Consider the following 26,921-nt stretch of genomic DNA (forward strand, 5'->3'; position numbering starts at 1 on the left):
ATGATTCAGCTGTGGAAAGTGGTGCGGCATGTGCGACAGCTGGAGCTGCACAGGTTGATCCTGCTGCTCATCGCCTTCAGCCTCATCTCCATGTGCATCCTGGCCTACTACGTCACTAACAGTCCCAAAATCAAGGAGCCACCGCCCCTGCCCTTCAGTGACTGCAGCAACCAGCACCGCGTCTTGATCCCACCGCAAGCCAGCTGGAGGCTCACGAAGTCTGTGGACACCTCACGCACAGATCCTGTGGTGCTAGTCTTTGTGGAAAGCATTTACTCCCAGCTGGGGCAGGAAATAGTGGCCATCCTGGAATCTAGCCGGTTTAAATACAGGACAGAGATCGCCCCTGGCAAAGGGGATATGCCCACCCTGACAGACAAAGACAGAGGGCGCTACGCTCTTATTATCTACGAGAACATTCTTAAATATGTGAACCTAGATGCTTGGAACCGAGAGCTGCTGGACAAATACTGTGTAGAGTATGGAGTGGGGATTATAGGCTTTTTCAAAGCCAATGAGAACAGCCTGCTCAGTGCACAGCTCAAGGGTTTCCCCCTTTTCCTACATTCCAACTTGGGGCTGCGGGACTATCACATCAACCCTAGTGCTCCTTTGCTCTACGTCACCCGGGCTAACGAGGTGGAGCAAGGTCCCCTGCCTGGTGATGACTGGACTGTGTTCCAGTCAAACCACAGCACCTATGAGCCAGTGCTGTTGGCCAGCACGAAGTCCTCGGAGTCCATTCCTCACCTGGCCACCCACAAAGCATTGCATGCCACAGTGGTGCAGGACCTGGGTCTGCATGATGGGATCCAGCGGGTTCTCTTCGGCAATAACCTCAATTTTTGGCTGCACAAACTCATTTTTGTGGATGCCATTGCCTACTTGACCGGCAAGCGCCTCTGTCTCACACTTGATCGCTATATCCTTGTTGACATTGATGATATATTTGTGGGAAAAGAGGGCACTCGCATGAAAGTGTCGGATGTAGAGGTAAAGTTCCTATAATAACTACAGGCACCAGGCAATTCTCTAGTGTGTGGTATGCCAGGAAAGGCAAGGTTGCATTTAATTTAGTGCAAGACTTGATCGCTGCAATTGTTCTCATCTTAAACAGAGAACTAGCCTGCAAATGGCCAGTTCTGAGGCCAGATGCTGAGGCATCCTATGTGATGCTCTCAACTGTTTTGCAGGTTCAAAAGGAGCATTTTTCATGTTGGGACCTGTAGCTGGCCTCTCTGAATTTAGGAGGATGATGCCTATGGTGGTCTGTTCTGTCTCATCTTTAACATAGGGAGCAGGCATATGCAGATTTCCTCTGTCAAATCTATTTGTAGCTGTAAACTGTACTTTTCAAAAGGAAAAGGCAGATTGTAATAGAATAGAAGACTGTATTAGATTATTATGATGTGTATAAACTGTATGTATTATATTGCAAAGCTGTTGGCTGGTACCTGGAGTGTAAACTGCAATAGTCTGTGTTTTAGCCATCTAGCTTTTCAGGACATAACCGAACTGGGAAAAGAAAGGTTTTCTCTCACCCTTTATTACACCCCACTCATATCCTCCACCAGCAACCCCCATCCTGGAGCAGGAAATACCCAAAAATTCACCAGGGAAACATGGTCACACCAGGCTTTCATGAGAACCATCTCTGTGGCCTCACGATTGGGAAAGAGAGATGTCATCTTTATAGTTTGCTTTCCTTGGCAGTTCCTTGAGTAATACAGTGACCTATTAGGAAAGGATATGGGAAAGGCACAGATTTTCTGGAGGAGAGGGAAGCAAGACAGGCAAAGGAATAAACAAGTAGGAAGAAGGTAAGAAACCAAGTGCCCCTTCTAATTCTTTGTGTCCTTGAAAGTGTGTGATGAAGCTTTCTTCTGAGTCTGTGATATGTGTACATATGCTGCATCGTGGAGCCAAGGACTTGCCTTGTAGCTTCCCCATCAGATACTGGCCGGTATCTTCCCCATCAGTTCTGGTTTGTAGCCATTGAGGCAGGTGTGTTGTCTATTTCTCCAGGTCTGCTGAGGTTGTTCCCACAGGTATGAGGCTCCAGGCCTTTCTCTCTGGATTCCCATTTAGCACTTGCCCTTAGATAAGTCCTGGCTGGAGTTCCCTGGATACCAGCCGTGATGACAGTAAGCCTGTGACAGCAGCTGCCTTAGCATGTTTCCAAAACAGCTTCAAAGTGAAGCACCCTTTAACCTTTCATCTGAGGGCACAGAACACTTGAGGCAAAGGTATGAAACAAAATACTGTTTTGTTTCATATATTTCACATGTGCCCCCTTACCTGAACTGAACCTCATCCGTTACATGTTCCAAGAGCACTCTTACACCTCGCTTAGGAGTCTTACCTCCTTTTCTATGTGTTTTTTGCATCCATGCAAGACGTATCTCAGTTTATCTCCATCTTTTCAGGTTTTGAGATTTTAAGTTCTGTTTCTCATCCCAGGTTTACCTTGGGGGGAATGCATTCTGTTCAGAGCTAGCTTTATCTTATCTTTTCAGTTCATTTGAAGCTGCGTGCCTGAAGCAGCTGTAATTGCATGCCATTATTTATTTTACTTGTTTCATGCTTTAATAATTCTTTAGAGGCACCTTTGACCATAGCTCTCTGAGCAAACAGATGTATAAAAAGTGTTTCCAAGCAGTCAGATATAGAAAAATAGAACATTTTTTATATAATATTTAAGGAAAGTGCTATAATCTTCATCATTTCACCACAGTGTCCGTGTGTTTTGAGGTGCTGTAATGTTCTGAATTTGTTGTTGTTGTTTGAAGCATCACAATCTCATCTTGGTCTTAAGCAGGCCCTGCACCTTCTACACCAAATTGGCAGAGATTCTCACTTTTGTAACGTTTGTGTGGGTTGCAGACTCATGTGAGGATGCAGGAAATAGGTGGCCAAGCCCCTTGGAAACAAAAGGTGCTCTAGTGATGTTAAAAACAAACCCAGACAAAATAATTCCCAAAGATGCTTTGTTTGGGTTTTAACAGGGTGAAATGGAGGAATAATCTGTGATCAGTAAGCAGAGAATCTCAGGCAAAGCAGATAAAACCCAGATTTATCCATTTAAAAGAAGCTCTCTGATTGCAGAGCCACAAGAGGGTAATGAATTTTTACTTTTTAAAAGCGAGAAATAACTACATGGATTTGTTGATAGCCTCTCACCATGGGGAGAGAAGGGAATATAATAGTGGCAGAACAGCTGGCATTTTCTTTGGCCTTTCATATGAAAGCTCTGTCTCAGGGCTGTTAACACACAGCTCCTTATCTTAAAGGTTAGATTACAGTGGTGAGGGTAATGGTTTGGAGATTGGATGTTGTGTGAAGGTATAAAATTCATTCTGCTGCCCCAGTGAGCCTGTTTGCCATATGCAGGTACACATTCAGAGAGCTTCCAAACAAGATGACTATTAAAAGAATGCATGCCCATAGTAGATGTCCTATATGAGAGGAGAGATGTTTTTATTGGTGATGCTTGAAGGAGAGTTGAATGGCTTTGTTCTTTAACAAGGCAAAAAAGGAATCATGCTTGCTTTTACTTTAAAGATGGTAACCCTTGAGTTCCTGTTTCTACTGAAGGGCGGCAGCAGGGGCTTGCCATCCTCAATTGGATTGAAACAGTTGGAAGGTGAACAAGGAAAATGTTTTTCCCTTGTAAAGTTTACCAGAGATTTGAGCTGCATGTAATTAACAAAACAAAAATCTCAGAAAATCCCTTCTCTTCCCAATTATTCCACATTCAGTCTCTTCTAAAATCATAATCCTTGGAATTTACCAAGCCTCAGTGGAACTGGCCAGCAAAGATGAGCCGTTTCTAATGCAAAAGGATCTGGCTTTTATGATCCTTCCTGCTTGTCCTTAGGTATAAGGAAAGAAGATTAAGTAGATCAGGTTTTGCCTCTTTTGCTGATAATCTCTACAAGGGCATAAATAGTGAGCAATTCTTGCTAGCAAGTCTGAGAGAAAGCTTAAGTGCAGATCAAGGACAGTCCTTTTATTTTGGGTTATGGATGGTGAAGGTAGAAGAGAGTGAATCTAGTGAGGGTGGCTTTCAGCCTGCTCTTGCTTTTCTAAATTGTAGAGAATGATCTTACATGAAATAAAAATACTCAGCAGTTTCTAACTCACTGATTCTAACATTGTAAGAGGTAGAAGTACCAGTACCATGAATGCTTTCTCTTTTGACAGTGCTGTTTTGAACTATGCCCCTGCTACTGCTGGGTGGTGAGAAGACTGCAGAAAATCCTCTTGCGAGTGTGCTGCCCTGTGTCCATAGGGGCAGCTCCTATGAAGAAGGTGTCTCTGCAGCACGTTCCTAGTGTGCTTTGTAAGAGCGTTTGAGATGAGCCTGTCAAAGGTCTCTGCTTTTCTCCTCCATTTTTTATCATCTGTTTCTCTGCATTTGTCCATGTACTTTTCCTAGACTCATGGTATCCTCTCTTCCCAGCTCTGACTCTCAAACTTGTTTCCCCGTTTTCTTTTGCATCTTTTTAGAAGGACCTGAGATAGAAGAAGTAACTTTTAGAGTTTGTGTGAAACAGCAAAAATCTCTGCAAACACTTTTGGAAGTTAAAAATGTCATAGCTAAACACCATGGTTTTATGAAGGTTTAGCCCTGTATTATTGCGATGCCAATCTTAGAGGAGGATTAGGTCACAGTATCACAGTATCACAGTATGTTAGAGATTGGAAGGGACCTCAAAAGATCATCTAGTCCAATCCCCCTGCCAGAGCAGGAACATCTAAATGAGGTTAAATAGGAATGAATAAGGTTACATAGGAATGAATAAGGTTACATAGGAATGGTCCTAAGGAAGCAACCTGAAGAGGGTACAGTGCTGTGGTTTTCCCCCATTTCTTCTTCGGTCCTAGAATTTTAACCCCATTGTGAGAGTTTTTGTCTTTCAGTGGACAGCATTAAGAGCTTGTAGTGTCTGTAAGTCTTTGCAGATCCATCAGTGAGATTGTACAGGTGGGGATTTTTTAATGTGTTGCAACAAAGTGCACGATTTTAAACTTCTTTTCCCCTAACGTTTGCTTAGAAGTAATTATCATCATTTGAGATTATGGGAAAGCCTTTTTTAAAGTGATAGGCATCGGACATCAGACTAAAGCCTAGATCTTTTTCACACTGTGCCCAGAAATGTGCATTGGAATGTAGATGTCTGTCACTTGAACTTGCGGCATGGCTGCCCCCAGTAAGTACTAAAGGCCTTCAGAAACACAGGTGTGGTGAAACACAGTGTGAAGCAGGTCTGGGTGTGCTGTGGCTTAGGAGTTCAAGTGGCCAGTGCTGGGAATCTCTTGGGAGACTCTACCTGTTCCTTCCTGGAGCGAGCCCTGCAGAACTTCTAGTAGGGAGCTTAGCAGGGGAGGGGGTCTTTCTGGCGAGCTAGTGTGCTTGGCTGCATCTTGGGAGGATTTTGTGGTGGAAAATAGTTAGAAAATACAAAACAGAAATAATTGGAGGGATTGGAGAGGCAGTTTCCTGGGAGAAGAGACCTTGCTTTTAAGAGAAGGGGGTAGCTAAAATGCTAGCCCTCTGACCCGTACCATGGGAACAACTAAATTTCTTGAATCATAACATCAGCCAGGTTGGAAAAGACCTTTAAGATCATCAAGTCCAACTGTTACACCAGCGATGCCAAGTCCACCCCTAAACCATGTCACTGGAGGCTTTGTCTACATGGTTTTTGAACACTTCCAGAGACAATGACTCTACCACTTCCCTGGGCAGCCTGTTCCAATGCCTGATCACCCTTTGGGGAACAAACTGCTCCTAATATCCAGTCTAAACCTCCCCTGGTGCAGCTTGAAGCCATTACCTCTTGTCATATCACGCGTTACTTGGGAAGAGGCCAGCAACCTCCTTGTTCCATCCTCTTTTCAGGCAGTTGTAGAGAGTAATAAGGTCCCCCCTGAGCCTTCTGTTCTCCAGACTAAACAACCCCAGTTCCCTCAGCCATTCCTCATCACACTTGTGCTTCAGACCCTTCAAGCTGCTTTGTTGCTCTTCTCTGGACCCACTCCAGCACCTCAGTATCCCCTTGTAGTGAGGGGCCCAGAACGGAACACAGTATTCAAGGTGCAGCCTCACCAGTGCACAAATAGGTACATGAAGATCCGTTTCCATCTGGCCAGCTGTTAATGGATAGCCTATTCTATATTACTTGATGGCATTTAATATAAAATATCAGAGTACATTATGAATATAAATGAAATGCCACTTGAGTCACCTGTAAGGCATTATTAGTACTATCATCTTCGTCCTACTTTATAAACAAGAAAGATAGTGCAGAGGTGTCAGAGCAGGCAGAAGAGTCATGTTCCTGGCCTATTCCCACACCTGTGTTGTTTCACCTTACTACATATAGCTCACACACCTCTGAACCAGTGTGCTAGGGAACAGGGAATACATAATGGTGAAACAGATTTCCAGATATTTTACCTTGGCACCTTAGTCTCTTGTCCTGTGCAGGGGAAAGACATTGCTTCAAACTTATTCCATGCCACCTTATGGATGTGGCTGTGAAAAGGATCCAGCATCAGCAAAGGTTTGGCACAAGATTAGCAATAAACCAACCAGGAAGATGGGACTCCATAGTCTTGGAATTCCTGGGACCCCCACGGTTCCTCCGCAGACACAAAGGATTGCTGGGCTTTTGGGGATTTATCATCAGACAGATGTGTTGTCATGGTAACCCACCCAGGCTTTAAATCTCCCTCTGTGCAGAGGAATGCTAAGCCTCTTAACTGCTGTCTTTCCTCCCTCCACCTTCCTACCCAGGCTTGGGGAACTGGTTGTGCCTATCAGAGCAGCAGAGAGGTGGTGATGTGTGGAACAGCTCTGGAGACAAGACACAAAAGTTGTACTTTCCTGTCCAGGATACTGGGCGATGTGTTCAAGGTGGTGGTCCCAGATAAGATATGATATGGTCATCCAGCTGGGCAGACAGATGCTTCTCTTTAAAGAGATGCACAGCTCTGAAGTCTGTGCTCCCTGATGCTTCTGATGAGTCCCTGCGCCTTACAGAGTTACCTGAGGGGAACGTGACCTCCCACTGCCTATTCTGGATCTTGTGCGGCAAAGGAGGCTTCAGCCATCAGTGCTGCTGGCATGTCACCTTTTAAAAACGCTTACGTTTATGATAGGCTCTGGAGATGTCATGCAATGCATTCCTCAAAATACTGCTCTTGGGTGAGGCCTGGGCTATGGATGTGGTAGGCATATGGCTACAGAGAGCTGGGATCCTTGACGTTTGTCCCATTGGATGTCAGTGTTGTGTGAATGTGGGGAGAAGGAACCGGGCATTAAGTGCATCTCTATGGAAGAGTCTGAAAGCTTGGTTCCCTCAGAGCACGGAGCCTGTCTGCAGCACTGCAGAAATAATCTGTCTGGTCTTCATACCTTGCTGTGTGGAGAGGTCGTGGTCTGCCTGCCTTGGGAATACTGCTCAAATTCTGCACTCCCAGAAGTCAACACTGTTTTGAAATGTTAGTAACAGCAGTGGTTTGTCAGGATATCCTTAAGTGGTGAGTGTCAGGGGTCCACGGAATGAGAGTCTGCATTTGTGAACGCGCTTTCACCACCTAGGGAGCAGTGTTCCTAAACAATGCCTATGGAGTGTGAGCTGTGTGAAGGCAGTGTTGTAGTGCTCTTTTGTGCTTCTTGGGGCTGGGGAAGGGCAGCTGGTGCAGAAACATCTGCCCATCTCCCCTGCGCAGTTTGAAAAGCACTTTCCCCAGTATTATGTGCCAAGTTGCTTGTGTGTTCGCATCTAGCCTGAGTCTGCTGTTGAGAGGTCATCACCTTCACCTTGGTGTAGCCACTCATCCATTGCTTCCTTGGAAAAGCTATTAACATCTAAATAACTGCCTGGGCAAGGACTATCTCTGTCACGTGCCAGCAGCCCTCCTGCCAGGTCCCTGTTTGATTGAGAACTCCTCCCATGGGAGCTGCACCAGTGACACATTCCCTGAAGCACGCAGATAGCAGCAGTGTGCGTCTCAGGGCTCTCTCTTTTTGTTGTTTTCCAGCAGAAGAGATTTGACTGGAATTAGTTTGTGTCTTACTTGTCTAGGACGTACTGAGCTTCTGGGGTTTTGTTCTGCCAAAGCTGGCTGTCTTGCTCCGTTCACTGCTGGACCTTGGGGTTTGTGGCACAAGGCTCCTTCTCTTTGGCTAGAGCAATTACTTCAAACATTTAAAGCAGACAAAGTGAGCAGGAGAGAACCTGTAGGAGATGTGATGACTGTGAATGTCAGCTCCCTCAAGTTCTATTTCCAGAATCCAGGAAACTTTTCTGATACAAAAGAATATCTCTGTGGCAGGACTCCTTTCATGGGTAGTTCTGCAAATCCACCTTTCCTCTCTAAATAAATTCCCCTCCCTTTGGATCACTTACTTCAGTTACTGTTCATGACAATATTGACTTCTTTGGACTGTGCACCTTTTGCTGCCCCATCCTCCTTTTCATTAACACAAAGGCTCAGAGAAAGGGCAGATGTTCGATGGTAATGTCCCAGCCAGCATAGGAGATGAAGGGAGCATTGAGGGTTGAACATGTTAAGAGTAAGGGATCTGTTGCTTGGAAGTGAGACTTATTTTTCCATTGCCTTAGCACAGGCACTCTGGGTCCTTCACACTGAAGTAGAGAGCATCATCTGACTGGTTTTAAAGTGGCATCATTTAGTACAGCAGGACTACTTCAGAGACTCTATATGGAACGCCTGGCTACGCTGCTTCACTCCACAGACAACAATGCCTTAGCCCCATCCCCTGTGATACCTCTTCAGACTGAACTGGGCACCAGCAAAGCACAGAGAAATGTTACAGAGCAACTGAAATGAGCATTTTTTTTTTTCCCTTTCATTAGAGAAATGTTACAGAGCAACTGAATATGAGCATTTCTTTTTCCTTTCATTCAAACAGGCTTTACTGAGCACCCAGAATAAGCTGAGAACTTTAGTCCCAAATTTCACCTTCAACCTGGGCTTCTCAGGGAAATTCTACCACACAGGTAAGCCCCTGGCACCCCTTTGTCCCAGGGCCTGCATACAGCCCCTGTGTCCATGTGCATGTGTACCACACTGGAGACAGCATGATTCTCTGTTGGGAGGACTCAGCATTGCAGGGGATTAGCCACTGCTTTGAAACATAGAGCCCCGTTTTTGCCTTTTGGTTTTGCACTTTTCTGCTGTCTGTAGGTACAGATGAGGAAGATGAAGGGGATGACATGCTGCTCAAACACAGGAAGGAGTTCTGGTGGTTCCCTCACATGTGGAGTCACATGCAACCTCATCTTTTCCACAATGTCACTGTGCTGGCTGAGCAGATGAAGCTCAACAAGCAGTTTGCTGTGGTAAGGGGCATCACAGTTTAGTTACTTTACAGTACTAAGCCTTAAATATTCTTCTCCTGGGATAGCAGTTCGGGCCCCACTGAACACAAATACTAATCTTGGTAACTCAGATGCATTTAAGAAAGGCAGTTCTGAAAATTTAAATTGGTGTGCAGCTCCTGCTGTCTTCAGGCAAGAAACACCATTCCTGTGCCTGCCTGTGAAATGGGAATGTTTCCTGGCACCTGCATGGCCCCAGGCAGCTCCGCTACATTCCAGGGTGCAAATCCCAAGGCTGTTGTTTGCTGAGGTGTGAACTTGTAGCATTACCATCCAAATCCAATTAATTTACAGACTCTGGCAGTGAGAAAGCATTTCCGTTTCCATCCTTACAAACTGTGGCTTTGTAAGGAAGTCACCTGGTTGGTTGTATAAAATGCTCTGTGTGCTAACAGCCTTACTTCTGGTCTCCCCAGACAATGCTGAAGAAGCCACTTATCTAGGAAGTGCAGGGGAAATTCCCTGGGTTTGGCAGAGGAGGGGGAAGCTTTGAGCATCCTGCATTGCTGGAACAATGTCTGTTTGATACTTACAGCCCAGAGTTGAATATAGCATACATGTTTCTCTGAAAAGAAATGTCCTCTTCACCTCTAGTTTGGTTCTTTTGATGGTAATCCCCTTGGGAGTAGCAGGCTGCTGTCTTGTGTTCCCATGACATACACAGATTAGGAATGATCTTGAATTCAGAGCACAGTTGCAGCATTATAGAAACAATTTAGGCTCCTCCTTTTCCTGGTTGAGTAACAGTGCAGTCTTTTGCAAAGAGACACAAAGCACAGAACACAATTACTCATATTTAAACAGGCTAGCAGTGGGAAGGAGAAGGTTATTGCTTCATTTAGGGGCTCTGGTTTTCTTGTACACCACCAAGGCAGAGCTGTCATCATTCATATTGTTACCAGAACTACACAACGGAATTAAAACCCATGGAATTCAGATATTTCCTGTCATTTTAGTGTAGCTCCAGGCCCCCTACCTCCACCCTCAATAGTCCCTTGCTACATGTCTGCTTTTATTTGAATTGCTAGAGACAAGACAGATCCCAGGCATCTTCCTTTCTTTCTATATCGGTTAAAGAAATTTTGCTTTCCTGCTCTAGCGGCTCAGATCTAGGCATTGTGGGAGTGAGATATGTCACTTAACAGCATTGATTAGCTTGCAGTAACCAAGGAGCCTGACCTGAGGCTTGTGAATTAATCTCATTTGTCACACCTGGAAGCTACAAGACCATTCTTACAGCAGCTGTTACTAGTGCTAAACATCCTTGTTGATACAGAATTACCTTTATATTTCTATAGATGCATAAAACAAGAAGTTACAAGCAGTATTTCAGGTTTCCCAATCCAGAGAGTTTTCATGTTGCTTTGTCACCTTGCTCCAACTTTCAGTCGATTGCTAAATATGTTCCTTATTAAGGATGTTAAATATTGAATGATCAGGCTGCATATTCTGCTTCCAGGAGCATGGAATTCCCACAGACTTGGGCTATGCTGTAGCCCCCCATCATTCTGGGGTTTATCCTGTCCATACACAACTCTATGAGGCATGGAAATCTGTTTGGAGCATCCAAGTAACGAGCACAGAGGAATACCCACACCTGCGCCCTGCTCGGTACCGGCGTGGATTCATCCATAATGGAATCATGGTAAGCACAGCTGGGTGAGCAGAGCACACTTTCTTGCCCAAGGGACAGTCTCCTAGTGACCTGTATCAGAGCCATTAATCTTATTATCACCAGTGTTTCCAAAATCGCTAAGTCAAGCAAAGAGGGAAAAAAGCTTGGCTACAGCCAGTTTCTGTGTTTCTCAGTGCAATTCAGAGGTCAGTACTGAACAGAGAGCAGAACCAAGCACAAGAAGACTAAACTGAGATCCCACTGACTTATCTGCACTGTGATGAGTAAATGATTGGGAGGAATATCAAGAGTCCTCTGAACCTCTGTCAATTATGTCCTTTACTCTTCATATTGGTCCAGAGTGCTGCTTTGACATTTCACTGGTAGATTTTGCTGCATCTGCCTCTTACCTAATTTTGCTTTTCTCTGATATTGCTAGGTCCTGCCTCGACAGACCTGTGGTCTTTTTACTCACACTATCTTCTATAACGAGTATCCTGGTGGCTCGAAGGAGTTGGACAAGAGCATCCGTGGTGGTGAACTCTTCCTGACGGTGCTCCTAAATCCAGTAAGCTCATCTGAAAGGGGAATTAGTCCATGGGTATCTTGGCTGACATTGCCTGATGTGGGAAAGGACTAGATCTTACGGGAGATTCAGTATAAGCACCCATCACAGTGCGATATCTCCAGTTTGATGGTAAGGAGATGTGCAAAAGAGGGCCAAGGAAGTACTTGGAGTTAATGATGTTTTTCTGTATACGCTACCAAGGACGCATCAGTGTTGAGTGTTAGAAACTAGCTAGGGTGACACACTGAGCATGGCCCACGGTAGAGTGGGTGTTACTAAGACCACTGCATCTTCATGAATCAGAAGTGAGATGTGCCTTGGCTCCTTCTGTGCCTTGCACATCTGCCGCCTATTGGCTTCTCCGCTGGCTCACTGATGAGTTTGGTTGCAATAATTGCTTTCTCTGGGCTTTTGTTATGAAATGTTCTCTCCTTTCTTCCAGTATGTATGCACTTCAAAACAATTTCTGTGTGCCTTTTTTGTGATGTAGCTGTCACCCTGAGGCATTTTGGGGGATCTGCATCTAACACAGGTGTTTCTTTTTCCCTTCCAATAGTTGACAGTTCAGTCAAAACACGAAGCTAAAGTGGTACCTTCAACACCGTGAGGTCTTAGTTCTTAGCCATGGATGACAAATCACATGAGTTTCTCACTCCCCATTGAAGCTGGGAAGATGTACTAGGTGGCAAGAGAAACACAAAAAAAAGCAGTAATTTTTAGAAGATCCTGAATGTATGGAATTAGGAGACGAATCTTTGTAGCTCTTTCCTTCACACTCCCTCACATTCCTGCTTGTTGGCTGCAGCAGGAAAACATGCTGTTCTTTTTTATTGTACAGTAACATTCTCAATTTCCCACCTAAATTTGTTTCTTACTAAAGCTCATCCGGCATCTGTTGTCTTCCCTTTCTCTGAATGGACACTGGCTTGCCAAGTTTAGATAGTGATTTTAGAATGTCTACCTCTAATGTAGCCACTCCCCAATATAATGGTGTTTAATCTCTTTTCTCATGACTTCCAAATTTCTACCTTCTTACTTCTCCTTTATCTTTTCCACCAGCCCTGTATACGGGCAAAAAGCCATGCAAGCAGATCTGAGAGAAAGTAGGTTGGTTCTGCCTAACTTCCTAGGTGGGAACCCTGGAGTACTGGTCCCAGTCATTGAGTTCTTTGTGGGTTTTGTCATGTAACTTCAGTGGCTCTGTTCTCCCTGATGTTTTCTTTCATTCCCTCCTCCACTTGCAGGGTTGAATATGCAGATATAGTTACTTTTGGTCGGGGCTCCACAGGCTCAGTGAATCATAAATTCAAGCTTTTTCCCTCAGTGAGCTTAATTCTTTCTTGTCTCCTGCTTTTCCTAGTGCTTAGGGCTTCTGCTCTCCTTGAAGTAGAACTGTGATAGTGAAAAGACCCTTGCAGTGTGCTCTGGGCCTGTGTTTCTGAAGGTTAGCCTGTGACCACCTCTGGCTTAGTGTATGATGCACAGGAGGTATGGGTCTATAACAGCCCTAGGTAAAAAGCTGTAAGGGTTCATACTTACAGGTCTGGAAGCCAACCTTCCATCCCCAAGGTCTAGAAGCCAGCCTTCTGTGCCTGTCAGCTGAGACACAGTTGTTATCTTTGCACAGGACCAAATTTACCTGCTTAATAGAGGTCTGTAGTAAGGAGAAGGCTGTTCTTTGTGGTACATACAGAGTGATCGGTCAGACGGAAACAAACTGCTTTCTTCTCTGTGACCATTGCTTTTCTGGGCTTCTGTTGCCATATGTTGGGTGAATTCCCCCTTGTCCCACTTCATAATTGTCAGATCTTAAAGAATGCCTCCAGAACTAGCTACTGTGAAACTTAAGAGCTCTAATCCAGGGATCATTGCTGTGCCAAGCAGTTCATAGAAACATGGTTTCTAGAGCTACCCATTAAAATTTGCTGATAAGTGTGTGATGGTCAAAGCAGCTGGCAGTGATCTGTGATCCAAACGGTTTGGGAAGATTGTGCTCTGGTATAGGATGAGCTTATTTGCCAGATTTACTGTTGGCTCTTTGTGGCGACTTTAAAATTCTTACAGGCACCTTCGGATGATTCTGATGTTTACAGTTTTGCTCCCTTTTGGCAGTGAAGCATTTTTCTCTCTGTGAGCAGTGGAGTACTGTGCTCTAAGCTCCTCTTCATTGCTCGTGTTTGCACAGTGACTCAGACCCTTGCATTCCTCCTCTTGCTGATAGAGTCATCTCATAGACCTGATGGAAAGCTGGCCAGCCCTGCAGCCCCAGCAGTGATCCGTAGCAGACTTGGACCACGCTCTTTCAGTCTTTTTTGGTGCTTCCAGCTCCCTTTGAGTGTATATACACATGCAGGAGTCTCCAAGCCTGTATGCATATGATTAACTCCATAGTGCAAACAGAAGATGTTTGATGTTCTGACTGATGAACAAGGTCTGATGTCAGGAAGGAGAATAGCCATTGATACCCAGCAGACAGGCTGATCACTTCTGACAAACACTTGCTCACACTAAGCGGCTGCTTAGGTTACTGCTGTGCCCACAACTGCTTGTTACATACTGCAGGGGTGCTCATACCGGCTTGTTTTCTGTATTCTAGGCTCCCTGTGACCTTTCCTCTCATCTTTCCTCAGTGCAAAGGAAGGGAAACCGTGGCATGCTGACAGTGGAAGGGAGAGGGAAAGGAGGGAGGCGTTATTACCAAGGTAGTCCCTGGGGTCCCTGGGTGTGGATGGGAGGGAGAGATGGGACTTCAATGTAGCTTATGTCAGAAGTAGTGCTCAGAGCAGTGTTGGCAGCAGTAGCTGTGATGAGGCAGAGCAAGCAGCCAGGCCTTGTTGAACAGTGCATGTGTGTTGCAGGACATGACTGCATCCTCACAAGTACAAGGAAATGGCCCTTTGGTTGGGCTTGTCTTCTTGTCTTCTAAATCCAGTTCCTTGGGGCTGTTTGCAGGTGACAGCATTACCTGTGTGAGCCCTTTTAGTTGAATGTGTTTACTCTTGAGACACAGTTGCTTCCCTGGATCACATAGATGCAAACATGCAGGCTGTTTTTATTCTAGAGCGCTTGCAGGGACCCCAGGTGGTGACCTGTGTCCTCCCTGCTGCAGTGCTTGGTTTATGCCAGTGAGCCACATGCTTCATGCAGCAAATTTTTCCTCTGAACGCTTCACTGGCAAGTCAAAGGGATGAGCCAGCCCTCGCTGTCACACCACATTCCTGTGTTCCCCAGAAATGGGAAAAATACAACATGAGACACATCCTTTGGCACCTTATGTGCTCCATGGCATGGCCCTGCAGTTACACCGAAGATCTTCCTGTCCTTTGCTCTGTTATATTTAGCACATCTCGTTTTTACACAGCAGCACCAAGCACACACTGTTCTTTGAAGTGGAGGTGCCAGAGCCTGTCTGTCAGGGCCTCTTTGTCAGCTTAGTAGGAAACCAGAAGGAAACTGGTCACTGAGACCAGTCCATGGCAACAGTGGACAGAAGACTGAATTCAGACCTCTTGAGTGCCAGCAAATGTCTTCATCCCAAGACCATCTGTCTCCTGCTTCCCTCTTTTTCTCTTCGCCTGCTGTTAGTGGGAAAGCCATTCCTGCCCCCCTGTCAGGGAAGCCTGTCGTTGCCTCCTGATCTTACCTGGCGTCATCAGGATTCAGCCCTGAACTGTGCAGCAATGAATGCCCCTACTGTGACTGAGGTCCCTTTCCCTCCCTGCACTAGCAGACACTGGCTGGAGAGTGCTAAATCATCCACAGTCATTCTTCCATTGGTCTTAGTGTTCTGCTTTTGTTTTTCTAATTTGTAGCCGTGGTGTGGTTTGTGTCTGGCAAAGTGCTGTTGTGTTGCAGGCACTGGGATGCTCAATTCCGTGGGACCTGTCAAAGCCACACACCAGAGTCAAGCTGACAATGGTCTTTTGCACTCCTTTCCAAAAGCTAAAGTACTGAAACACAGACAGGAGGGAAATGCTTGAGAGGTGGCTTGGCAAGGCAGGGATAGCACACCAGCTCTTGAGCACTGCAGTGCTGGGTAGGTCTCATGGGTTTTCTGTGCCACTTTGCGCAAGGGTTTTCATCCTCAGGCTTGGCAGGACATTTTTCAGGGGCTGCCTGTGCTGAAGGCTCTTGCAAGCTAAAACCTTATCAGCTGGTGTCTGTTCCTAGGACAATGTCCTAGTGCAGTGTCTCTTTGCAGCCCCTGTTCAGATCCCCAGATATGTTTGTTTGTATTTTACAGTGTGAATTGCCACTTGCTCCTTTACACTTGAGATGTCAGCTCTGAAGTGAATGAAAGCTGACAGGCTTGTGGGCCTAGAAATACCTCCTGTGAAAACTGTCTTTGCACCATTGTGCCCTGGCCTGCAGCATGCTGCTCCTCTCCCTGGCCTGCTCCCCTGCTCTTCTGGCTGCTCACTGCAGCTAGAGAGCTTGCTCTGATTGTGCCCTGGGGAGAGGAAGGGAAGTTCCTGTTCTGCCATGAAAGATTTGGAAGGTTTGGACTAGGAGGGAGTCCCTGATTTGATTTGCGATATTGAAACTGTCCTGCATTCACATCCAGGGCTCAGTTACCACTCCACCACCAACATTCCCAGGGTTTACTGGGAGGTCTGTGACCTCCTCTCCTGAGTTCCTCCTGTCTTGCAAGCACTACATCAAGGCAGTGCTGTATCCTGGCAGATGAACATCCATCAACCTGGACAGCCAGAGCAGTCTGAGATGTGAACAGCCTCTTGCTGACAGTGGAATCGAGCTAAGAAAAATGAGTACTGTTACCTGATTTATCCCATGTCTTCCCTATTTTCAGATCAGCATCTTCATGACCCACCTGTCCAACTATGGGAATGACCGTCTGGGACTGTACACTTTTGAGAGCTTGGTGAAGTTTGTGCAGTGCTGGACCAACCTTCGCCTGCAGACATTGCCCCCTGTCCAACTTGCAAAGAAGTACTTTGAAATCTTTCCTCAGGAGAAGAATCCCTTGTGGCAGGTGAGAAGGCAGCTTTAACTGCTCCTGGTGGTTTTTGAAGAGGCATGTTCCACATTTAAAGTGTGGCAAGACTGCTGATCCAGAGCACAGAGGGGTAATGAGGAAAGCTTTTAGGTTTAACCTTTGTGGCTTGAGGCTGTAAGTGGCAAATTGCAGGGTGGAAGGGATGGGGGAGTAGGAGCAGCAGGACACAATCATGGTGTGAGCTTAGGACCAGGGATGGCTGTCAAAAGAGACTGGGGGGAGGCTTGCAGGCATTTGGGTCACTAAAAGACTTATATTAATTAGAGCAAGCTGCTGTGAAATGTTAAGTGTGCAAGGAAGACCCCTGTTTGGTGCCGGAGGAGCTTGCAGGCATGTTAATATGATTAATCTTAAAGTAATCTCACACTGCAGAATTCATGTTCGTTAAATTAAAACATGGTTATTCCATTTTATCCCAGTGCAGCAGCTCTCTGCATGGTAATAAGCAGATGAAATTAACTGAAGGTGATAGAGTTGTCTGTCTGCCAGAAGTTCACAGATGTTGACCTGTACTATCATGGTGGCCCAGGCCAGCATGACTGCACAGGGCAAGGCCAGTGGTTAACACTCTCTGAGGGACTTTGGCTCCGGTGTCACCCTGGAGCTTTTGGAAAATGTTTCTGTGTTTTTAGTTAAGTATTTCTGATGCTGGCAGGGTAGCAGTGTGGCTGTGAAGTGTTCTTCATGTGCTAATAGCATTTTCCTGAGAGGACTGGCCTTCCAGCTTTTCCTCCCCATTCCTGTGGTAATGCTTAATCCCATCACTTGTGCTGCAGAATCCCTGTGATGATAAGAGGCACAAGGATATCTGGTCCAAAGAGAAAACATGTGATCGACTCCCCAAGTTCCTCATCGTGGGACCTCAGAAAACTGGTAATGTGAATATTTTATCTAAAGACAGACTGCAGTTTCCATGTCATTCCTCCAGTGAGGAGAGCTGGAAAGGTCTGTGTAGTAGTTCTGTATGGCTGTCCTTTCTGCAAGCTGCCAAATGACCACAGAGGACATTTCAGAGAATCTCAGATTTGCTCTAACCTAAATCTAGCAAGCCTGTCTGCACTTTGCACCCTGGCACTGTGGCTGGCTCAGTCCTGATTTGCAGAGAAAAGCCTTACCTGCAGAGCTGGTTTGGCTTTTCCAGGTAAGCTCAGAGAAACTGTGACTTTTCTTAGTGTATCACAAGCATAAGCTGTCAGCAGGGCTAAACACAGGCGCTTGGCAAAGGTTCCAGTGAATGCCCCCTAGTGCTTTTATTGTGACAGATCTGTGGGCCCACTGCATGCTCCATGTCACTGTCAGTGGGAGGTAGAGATCCTCTTTTGTCTGACCTCTGTCACCACCTCTTTAAGTGCTGTGGCATTGTGGTTGGCAGTGATATGGCTCTATATACTGTACTAGGAGTCCCTTCGAGGCTGAAGAGAACAAAATCTTCAGCCAAAGCCAGGTCTTCAAGCCTTGGCTTTCTCTGTAGCCCAGTGAAACAGCAGCCACAAACCACGCACAGCAAGCAGTGATCCTGGCCTTGAGAGGAAGCTTGTCCCAGCCATATTGCTGTCTCCTGCCTCTGTCACTGTGAAGCTCTGTTGGTGTGTGTGCAGCATGAGCCCTTCTGTATCACGGCCCAAGCTGCTTGAAATGGCACAGTAAGAAACCCTTCTCTTGGCTGATTTATCATCCTGCTGGAGGCTACAGCTGTCTGCTGACCAGGATTATTGGGTTTGGCTGAGTAAAAGGAAAAACATCTACAGCAGAGGCAGCCCAAGGCATCTCTAACTGAATTTTCATCCAAGGACACTAATGTTGCCCCTAGCACACCTCCTTCCCTAACACGTGATACTGTCCTGCACTGCCCAGGCCACTTTGTGTTTGGCAGGTGTGCGTTCTGCCACATGACAGTGTGGCTGTGCCACCAGTGGGGGTAGCCAACATGGGTGACAGCTGTCATGCTAAGGAGGTGACTTAAATCAGCTGCATGAGCTGACACGTGGGATTGAACTGCTCAGTCACGTTCAATCTCAGTGCTTGGTGTCACCGCTGTTGTAACTTGCATGAGTGAAGGGTGGGTTAGCCACACGCGGTAGGAGTGTGCCCATCTGGGGACTGTTCTTTGCAGTGTTGGTAAAGCTTTTCATTCAGCCAACTGTAACGTGTGACCCAGGTCCCATTAACTCATTCCTGTTGCAGGCACAACAGCTGTGCACTTCTTCCTGACCATGCATCCAGCAGTCACTAGTAACTTCCCAAGTCCATCCACCTTCGAGGAGATCCAGTTTTTTAATGGACCCAACTATCATAAAGGAATTGATTGGTAAGAACCCTGACACATGCTCTTCTGTGATAAGTTCACCCGTGTTACGTTGCTTTCGCCTGAGTTTCTCCATATGTCCACCTTAGCCACCTTAGTAGCTTCTCCATTTCTGAACAGCTGTTTTCATAGCTATTGATCAGCGCACGCTCTGTTTCCCTGCTAACCCAACTGCTTAGTACCAGGACAGGTAATTTCTGATTTCACTGCCTGTTCACCAGGAGACTTGTAGGCATGATACAGCTTTAAAAACTCAGTCTTTGTTGAATGCTCTGCTATCATGAGGTTTCTTTTCCTTTGACATGCAAAACAGACAACAGTGCACTCATTTGAAAGTCCTTTGTGGTTTCTGAGTTAAGAGGCAGTGCAGAGGGGACAACCTCCCTCCTGTTGTTCTGGGCTCTTCAGACTTCCAGCCATCACTGCATTCCTCACATTGGCTCCAGTGTTCACATGCATACCTTGATCTTCACGTGTAAAAGTATGCTAACGCGTTTCCACCTGTCGGTGTCACTATGGCACAATTATGCCACTGTGTTTCCAGGCAGAGACATTTCAAAGGTGTTTCTTGCTCAAAGCATTGACTTCAGGTCAACTGTGGCACTGTGCTCCCTCAGCGTGGCTCTGAGGGCAGCTGTGTGGCAGCAAGGCATTCTGCTGTTGGGTTTCTTTGCCCATAAGCTCTGGAAGACTTTGACTTCTCTGATCATTTAGAGGACTGCTGAAAAGGTATCACAAGGAGGTTAGTACTTGAGCAAAGCTCACAGGAGTCAAGCACTACAGAACTGTTGCACTAGCTGACAGGCCCAGAAAGCATTGGTTTTTATGCGCATCTCCTGGAAACGTCATCCAACTTGACTGAGTGTTGCATCACATGCAAGAATCTTTATGTTTAGCATGGAATCTGAGTTAGTTGTATAGCTTAAATTTCAACAGACGAGTCTTCTAGCACTGTATAGTGCCCTGTCCCACACATTGCCCTCTGCCTTACTCAGATGCCTTAGTTACCATGTAAGCTCCTGTGAGGCAGAGCAGAGCTCTTTACCCTGCGCCTCAGCTATGGACAGATGTGCAGAGGGACATGTGAGTTAGATGAGTTTAAACAGGTTTAGGTGGGTTTAAACAACCAGTCAGTGGCAGGACAGGCAGTTGATTCTGGCCTTACTCTTGGACCGAACTTCTTTTCTATTAGAACTAGTACCCTATGCTCAGCCTTTTCCTTCTACTGCCCAAAGACTTGGGGAACACACTCTCAGCAAAATACTTTCTTGCCCTTTTATCATCTCCAACTTCCCATGTTGTGCTCCACCACACCTTATCCTCTGCCAGCTCTGTGCCTGTTTTCCCATTCACTGCATTCCTGGGGAGCTGCAGTTGTTCTGTGAACTGTGTCTGTTCAAGAGGCACAAGGACGTCATTTTGTCATGTGCCATTTCTTTGTTGGGCCAAGCTGCTCACCAGTGTTCCATCTGTTTGGCAGGTACATGGAATTCTTTCCCATCCCCTCCAATGCCAGCACAGACTTCATGTTTGAGAAGAGTGCCAATTACTTTGACACAGAGGTGGTACCAAAACGTGGTGCAGCCCTGCTCCCTCGAGCCAGAATCATTACTGTTCTGATCAACCCTGCTGACCGGGCCTATTCGTGGTACCAGGTAACTTCCCAGCACTGTTCTGTGTGTGAGAGCCAGAGAGGTGTTCCAGTGCACTGAAGTGAAAATCCCATGGATCCATTTCCCTAGAGGGGCCAGGGGACATGAGGCAGGCTGCCTGCAGAGTGTGGACAGTTACACACAAAAGCATTGGTGGGTGGTTGTGCCAAGTCAGTGGGGTCTGCAGAGAGACGCGTAAGGTAGAATTTTGTGTTCTTGCTCCTAAATTCAGCTTATGTTTTCCAGCACCAGCGTGCTCACAACGACCCTGTGGCACTCAATTACACCTTCTACCAAGTGATCTCTGCAAAGTCTCAGGCCCCTCAGGAACTGCGCAACCTGCAAAGCCGATGCCTGCTCCCTGGCTGGTATTCAACTCACCTAGAGCGCTGGCTAACATACTACCCCTCTGGGCAGGTAGGAGGCTTGGCAATAGAGGCTGTTGTGTGGAGCCCTTTGTAGGTTTAGCGTAGAGAACAAACTGTTACGTGTGTGCTTCAGCTACCTACCCACCCACCCTAGTCCATTGTTTTCACATGACCTCCTGTCTTGTCTTCTGGAACAAAAGCTGCCACTTGCTTCCTCCTATTATGAGCTAAAAGGAAAATCAGGCTTGAATACTCTGACTTTGCACCTTACTGTGTTTGTGAAAGTAAATGGGTGCAGAAGGATACTATGATCTCCTGGAGAGCTCCAAAGTATTGAGAAGTTCAGCAGTGTTAGCACTCCCTTCCTTTCATGCTGGCCAGAGACTCTCTTCAGGCCCAGTAGGCACTCAGCTACTTGCTGCAGTTTCACTGCTTTAAATAGAGGCTCTATGTCTCTGCCACTTCTTAGTTCCTGTGTTGCAAAGCCTTTAGCTGCCTGTTGAAGGGGAATTTCACTGCAGAGATGTCAGGATTCTATGTTTTGTGTATAAATCTGCAAAACATCTATTAATAGATAATACAGAACATTACTGTCTCTAAATTCAAAAGAAATTTATAAACTGTCTAATACAGTGTGAGTCAGAATATGTTTCTTCAAGTTTCTTTCTTTCCGCTGCTGGGGTTATCCTCAGGCAGTCTATAATCCAGCAAAGGCTTATAAGCCCATTTAGTCTCTTATTCTCTGCCAAAGCAGCAGCGTAAACTGTACATGATAGATCTGCCAAGACTAAAAGAGACATGGGAAAACATTCTTGGGCTTACATCTCATTGCCCTACTATTTCTGGAGGTCACTGCTGTTAGGAATGATAGAGCCAGACACACCATCCGTGCACTTATTAGGGGTCAGGTCTCCTATCTTCCCCAGAACACAGTTCATGTGTCTATTTTTTTGTTCTGTTCTTTGAAATGGGTGATTTATTAGCACAAATGTTCATTTTTGTTTATCACAGATGTAGCAGGAGACTACTCAAGAGATTACAGAAGAATATTTAGCACAATGGCTGCTGGCATCTAAAAGGGACATATGAGGTTTCCAAAGACAGTCTGTAAATTGTGCTACTGCTGCGCCTTAGTGCTTAGTTACAGGGGGGGTTGGCCAAAAGCAAGTTTATTAAGCAAAGCCTGTCAAGGTCTACTGTTTTATGGTACTTGTGGCCTGTATTATAACTTCTCTGTCTATCCGTGGTTACAAATGGGCCACATCCCCTCACCGTGTTGCTCTAGAACAAACAGGCTTTTTGGCAGCCTTTACTCACACGCTCAAGGGCCAGGGGCAGTTTTGAGATCCAGGAAGCTCACAAGTGTCATTCAGCACAGGCTGTCACAGGCTAAGGCGGCTGCTGTCTTTTCAGCTTCTCATTGTGGATGGTCAGGAGCTGAGACACAATCCTGCCTCTGTAATGGACAACATTCAAAAGTTCTTGGGAGTGACACCACTGTTCAACTACACCCAGGCCCTCAGGTAGGGAAATCATTCTGGGAGGATGCTGCCTTTGCCAAGTGTGATACTAATAAATGCTTGTTTAGAAGAATACTTACCTTGAAGTATACAAGACTTAAAAGACCACATGACCTGCTATGGTTTCAGAGGTATGGCTAATCCTAAAATTAGGTTCAGATAGCATGAGATGCTATGCTGAGACTGACATCATAGTTTAGCCTTTCAAGAAATTATAGGGAAAGGGGTGGGGTTTTGTTATTGTCACAGAGAAGCCTGAAGTTGCTCACAGCAGTAACTATGATGTTTTCCATTTAGTCTGCATGGTTTCAGAAAAGGTGCTGGAATTATTAGCACTCCTTATGCTTTGTGTTATATCTGACAGAAAGTAGAGGAGGTAGATTAAAAATGTGTGACAAGCTGCTCATATCTGCAACCAGATGGAGATTAGGGACACATGGCACAGTTCTGAAATAGTAAGTCTATTATTACAGAAGACATGGTCTTGACAGGTGCCCAGAGCTATCTGAGGAAGTGTTAGTAGAAGCACTACCCCACTGCTAATAAGCTGAAGGATGTTGCTCAGCCATTACTGTGATCTTGCCCGTACTGCAAGTGCAGTTAATCTGAATAGATTAAGTGCTAGTTGAAAGTCTTCAGTGAAGATCCTGAATATTGTTCTTTGCAGCTGAAACCTGTGTTTTCACATCTCTGCTCTCACAGCCTATGCTCATTGAGGGTAGTGGGTGTTGTGCGTGCATGTAGGCATATGGCAATTGCCTTTTAACAGTAAAGAGAGGAGGACAAATTCAGTTTTCTTCCTACAGGCCTTTTCAAAGGGATGGCACACGCTGCGCAGGGAAGGGCAGGTTTAGAAATGTCAGATTACTTGACAGCCTTACTTGCTGAAGCACTTGTGGTGATAATAAATGGACTATTTAGAACCATGGTACCAGCTGGTACACTTCAGCCAGTGTCAGAAAATAAATGGTCAGCTCACCTCAGAGTTTGGTAGTGGGCCTTACTCAAACCTCAAGCTCCCCTTCGGCCATCTGAGGGGACAGGCCTCAGGCCAGACTCAGACACTGTTCCCAGCATTGTCTTACACCTGTCGTTTAACAAGAAAAGAAACACTGACTTTTTAAATGCTTGGGGGGGTAGGGAGGGGGTGGTTCTAATACTTCTCAATTATAATGAGGAGATTTAAAAGAATTTACATACACTAAAACATTATTATTCCTCCCCCCAGTCTTAACAGACAAATACTGTTAACACTACGTTGCCTCTGAAATGTGCATAAAGCTGAGACAGTCATGGTTGGAATGGATTTCTTGTCAAAGTAGTCAAGTGCCAAAAAAAAAGGAACCAATACCACGAACAAATAAGTAAATAAAACCCAAACCCAATTTGTAAAACACTGAAATGGGAAATGTTTAAGAAGTTACTTAATTTCTGATGCTACTAATTGGGCACGTGGCTGTATCTTTTAAAGACAAATGTCCTTTTCAGATTTGATGAAGCAAAAGGATTTTGGTGCCAGCTGCTAGATGGAGGAAAGACTAAATGCCTAGGAAAGAGTAAAGGAAGAAAATACCCTGATATGGATTCCTTGGTAAGTAACAGTCTCAAATCTGTTGGCAGCAAGAGACGGAGAAACATCCCAGCAACCCAACCTGGATTTTCCTACCATCTGTGTCCTAGATGACCTACAGAACATGTGTCCAGGGTAACATTTTCCACTAATGTGGTCTGTGTTTTCCACAGTCACGGCTGTTCCTAAGAGACTTCTACCACGAGCACAACATTGAATTATCCAAGCTGATGAACAGACTTGGGCAGCCCCTTCCAACATGGCTCCGAGAGGAACTGCAGAACTCCAGCTGGAGCTGAGAGGGACTCCCTTGCCCCCAGTGCCATTGGGATGTGTGGTGCTCCAACGTGCGCTATGATGCCATCTATTGTCAAGCCAAAATAACTCGACAAATGAGGAGGAGCAGAGAATGTGTGTGTGGAGCCTTTCCCCACCACTGGGAAGGGCTGCTGCCTCTGACACTGCTCTGGGATATAGAGTGCAAGTCACATTCTTGAGTATTAATGGTGTGTTACACTTTTGACTTTTACTTACAGGAAGGCTTTGGAATGCCTGCCCTACTTTGAGCAGGGGTGAGAGCACCGTAAACACTTTATGTTTAAAATACTCCTCTCAGTATATGAAACAGGCAGTAGCTGGAGGGTTAATGAGTTATGCCTCTGAGTCCAGAAGTAAAGACTTAAGAGGTGAGCTATTCAGCCCACTGCTGTGAAAAAAGCAGCAGCTTAATAGAAGGGGAAATCTAGTCCAGGGAGCCCCAGCTTGTAAATAGACTACAAGTCTATTTGGCAACAGCAAGGTACAAGAGCACCTTGTTCCTCTCCATGCGGAGTACAGTGGCCATGATCATGAGTTACAGTGCTACCATGTGTGGCTGATGGAGACCGCACTTTCTTGGAGACAGATGTAATAGATCTAAGATTTGCCTTTCCTTACCTGCAGCATTGTCGGTCTGATAGTGTCCAGTGACTGTGGTCAACAGGCAGTGGGAGAAAAGGCAAAGCTGCAGCTACTGCCACCAGATTGGTTTGTTATCTTAGGGAAAAGGTTGCCACATATGGCAATGTGGCGAGTACTTTTTCTGCAGGGACTTTAGACATTTTGAAAGATAACCAAGGAGCAGTATGTCCCTTTAGGGCACTTTGGAGGTGTTAGTGCAGCACAGCAGCTGGGGGAGGCAAAGCCCAGGTACTGTCAAATAAGGTTGATACAGCTGAAAGCAGACAATTCAGTTCCCCATGTCTGATCAGCTTAAAAACAACTCCCAAACCCAACAAATATTTGTCTCTTTCCAAGAGCTCCAGGGTTCCTACCACCTATGCTGATAGCTACTGCCTGTTTAATCCCCATGCAGTCCAACAATCCAAGGAGGAAAGCAAAATACAGTCAAAAGTATCATTCAGAAAGGCTTGGAGTTAGAAGCATTTTTCAATGTCCAAAAGGGGTTGTTTAGTTTACTACTGCACAGGGTCAAGTAAGTACACAAAGGTGCTTTGCCTCCTCCTGCAGTTGCTGGATAATTGTTCTCAGAGGAAATCCTCTGTCACGGTCATACATGTTTTCTGTCACTGAGCCATAGGCTTTGGAGCTGTGTGGGCCATTGTCCCTCCCTCCTGGGCACAGACGGCCCTTGGAGACTGCTGTGGTTCCTGATAACAGAGGGGCAGGATCCATATGAACACAGAGTATGGAAACTTCCATGACCTGTCACGAGCTCCTTTTCTCCTACCCAGAGAGAAGTTGCTTCAACCAAGCTTTTCCATTGAGCCTTAGGTATTGTGTATTTCTGAATGACTGGTGCATTTACCTTTGTATGTAAATGTATATAGTATGCATTATAGTATTTTATTTCATGTGCCCTTGGAAAGGGTTATTTTGTGCAGCCAAAAAAAAGGACAGAAAGACTAGAAACCCCTCTCTCGCTCCTGTTAGAGAGAAGAGCCTGACTTCCTGCACTGGATTCATGTATAGCATCATTCACATTGAATGATAATAAGAAATTCTTGGCTCTCGAAGCTGAGCACAAGTGTCTGAATAAAAGCTAGAAGTAGTAGTAAGTGGAGATTCAATAAATGTACTACTTATTTTTCTTCTTTGTGATGATTTGGAGTGATGTCATGGACCCATAGCTGGTACAAGGGTAAGAAAAACTGAAACACTTCAGGCCTTACTTGGGAGGTCAACAGAGGTGTTTGTTTAACTTACATCTGTAACAGCACAGGAGCACCTGTAGGCTTGCAAAAACTGGCACAGCACACAGCCTGTAATTAGAAAGCCCACAAGCAGACCTACAGTAATACGCAACCTTACACTGAACTGGAAGCAAAACATTGTTTAAATAGTCTTGGGTGTGAGAGCACTGTAAAACAGCCTTACAGCCCTCACTTCACTGAGCACTTCAGAGATAAACAAACGCAGGCACAGCAGAGCAGCTGATTTTACATGCTGTCTCAGGCAGAGGAGGATCCCAGCACCAGTGCTTCTAGTGCTCCATTAAACACACTTTCCTGCTCTTAATACATTACAGATTGTCACTTACTTAATGTACACAATTACCTTGTGCTTTACCTTGGACTATGTGGAGATGGATTTAAACATTAAAAAATCATCAAGGTACCAGGAATAGATACTGGGAGGGGCTCAGTAAATGTCAGGGTTAGTTGACTGGTGATAGGCATTCACTCAAGGCAGCAAAGGGCAGCTGTTTATTCTCATTATTAATTCTTTTCAGATACATAGCTTCATTTCAATGCTGTGCTAGTTCTTACTGCTTAAGTTAATGGGCAAACAAATCACCGGCTGTGGTCAGATGCAAATGCAGGACATCCTTACCTGATTTAGCTGATGAAGAGTCATCTTCAAATCTGGTAACTCCCTCTGACAGCACACT

The 26,921-nt window shown here is 45.6% G+C and overlaps 1 protein-coding gene and 1 long non-coding RNA gene across 2 annotated transcripts; one reads left to right on the plus strand and one right to left on the minus strand.

The window, feature by feature from the left end:
• On the plus strand, window positions 1-24,388 carry NDST2 (N-deacetylase and N-sulfotransferase 2; the record flags this gene model as incomplete). Its single annotated transcript, XM_080620514.1, has 13 exons — window positions 1-993; window positions 8,948-9,035; window positions 9,223-9,377; window positions 10,876-11,061; window positions 11,471-11,599; window positions 16,410-16,592; window positions 17,393-17,489; window positions 18,801-18,924; window positions 20,402-20,576; window positions 20,820-20,990; window positions 22,355-22,464; window positions 23,950-24,052; window positions 24,205-24,388. 13 exons carry the CDS (start codon window positions 1-3, stop codon window positions 24,328-24,330), a joined length of 2,640 nt encoding a protein of 879 aa, XP_080476640.1. The 3' UTR covers window positions 24,331-24,388.
• On the minus strand, window positions 18,921-26,401 carry LOC308222464. The gene is made up of 4 exons (XR_013957146.1): window positions 26,237-26,401; window positions 23,441-23,548; window positions 22,259-22,397; window positions 18,921-19,642 (listed from the first exon to the last, which is right to left on the minus strand). It is a non-coding gene; the product is annotated as an uncharacterized lncRNA (long non-coding RNA).
• Window positions 26,402-26,921: the final 520 nt, after the last annotated feature.

The sequence above is a fragment of the Psittacula echo genome, assembly GCF_963264785.1.
Source record: "Psittacula echo genome assembly, chromosome: 6".
NCBI lineage: Eukaryota > Metazoa > Chordata > Aves > Psittaciformes > Psittacidae > Psittacula > Psittacula echo.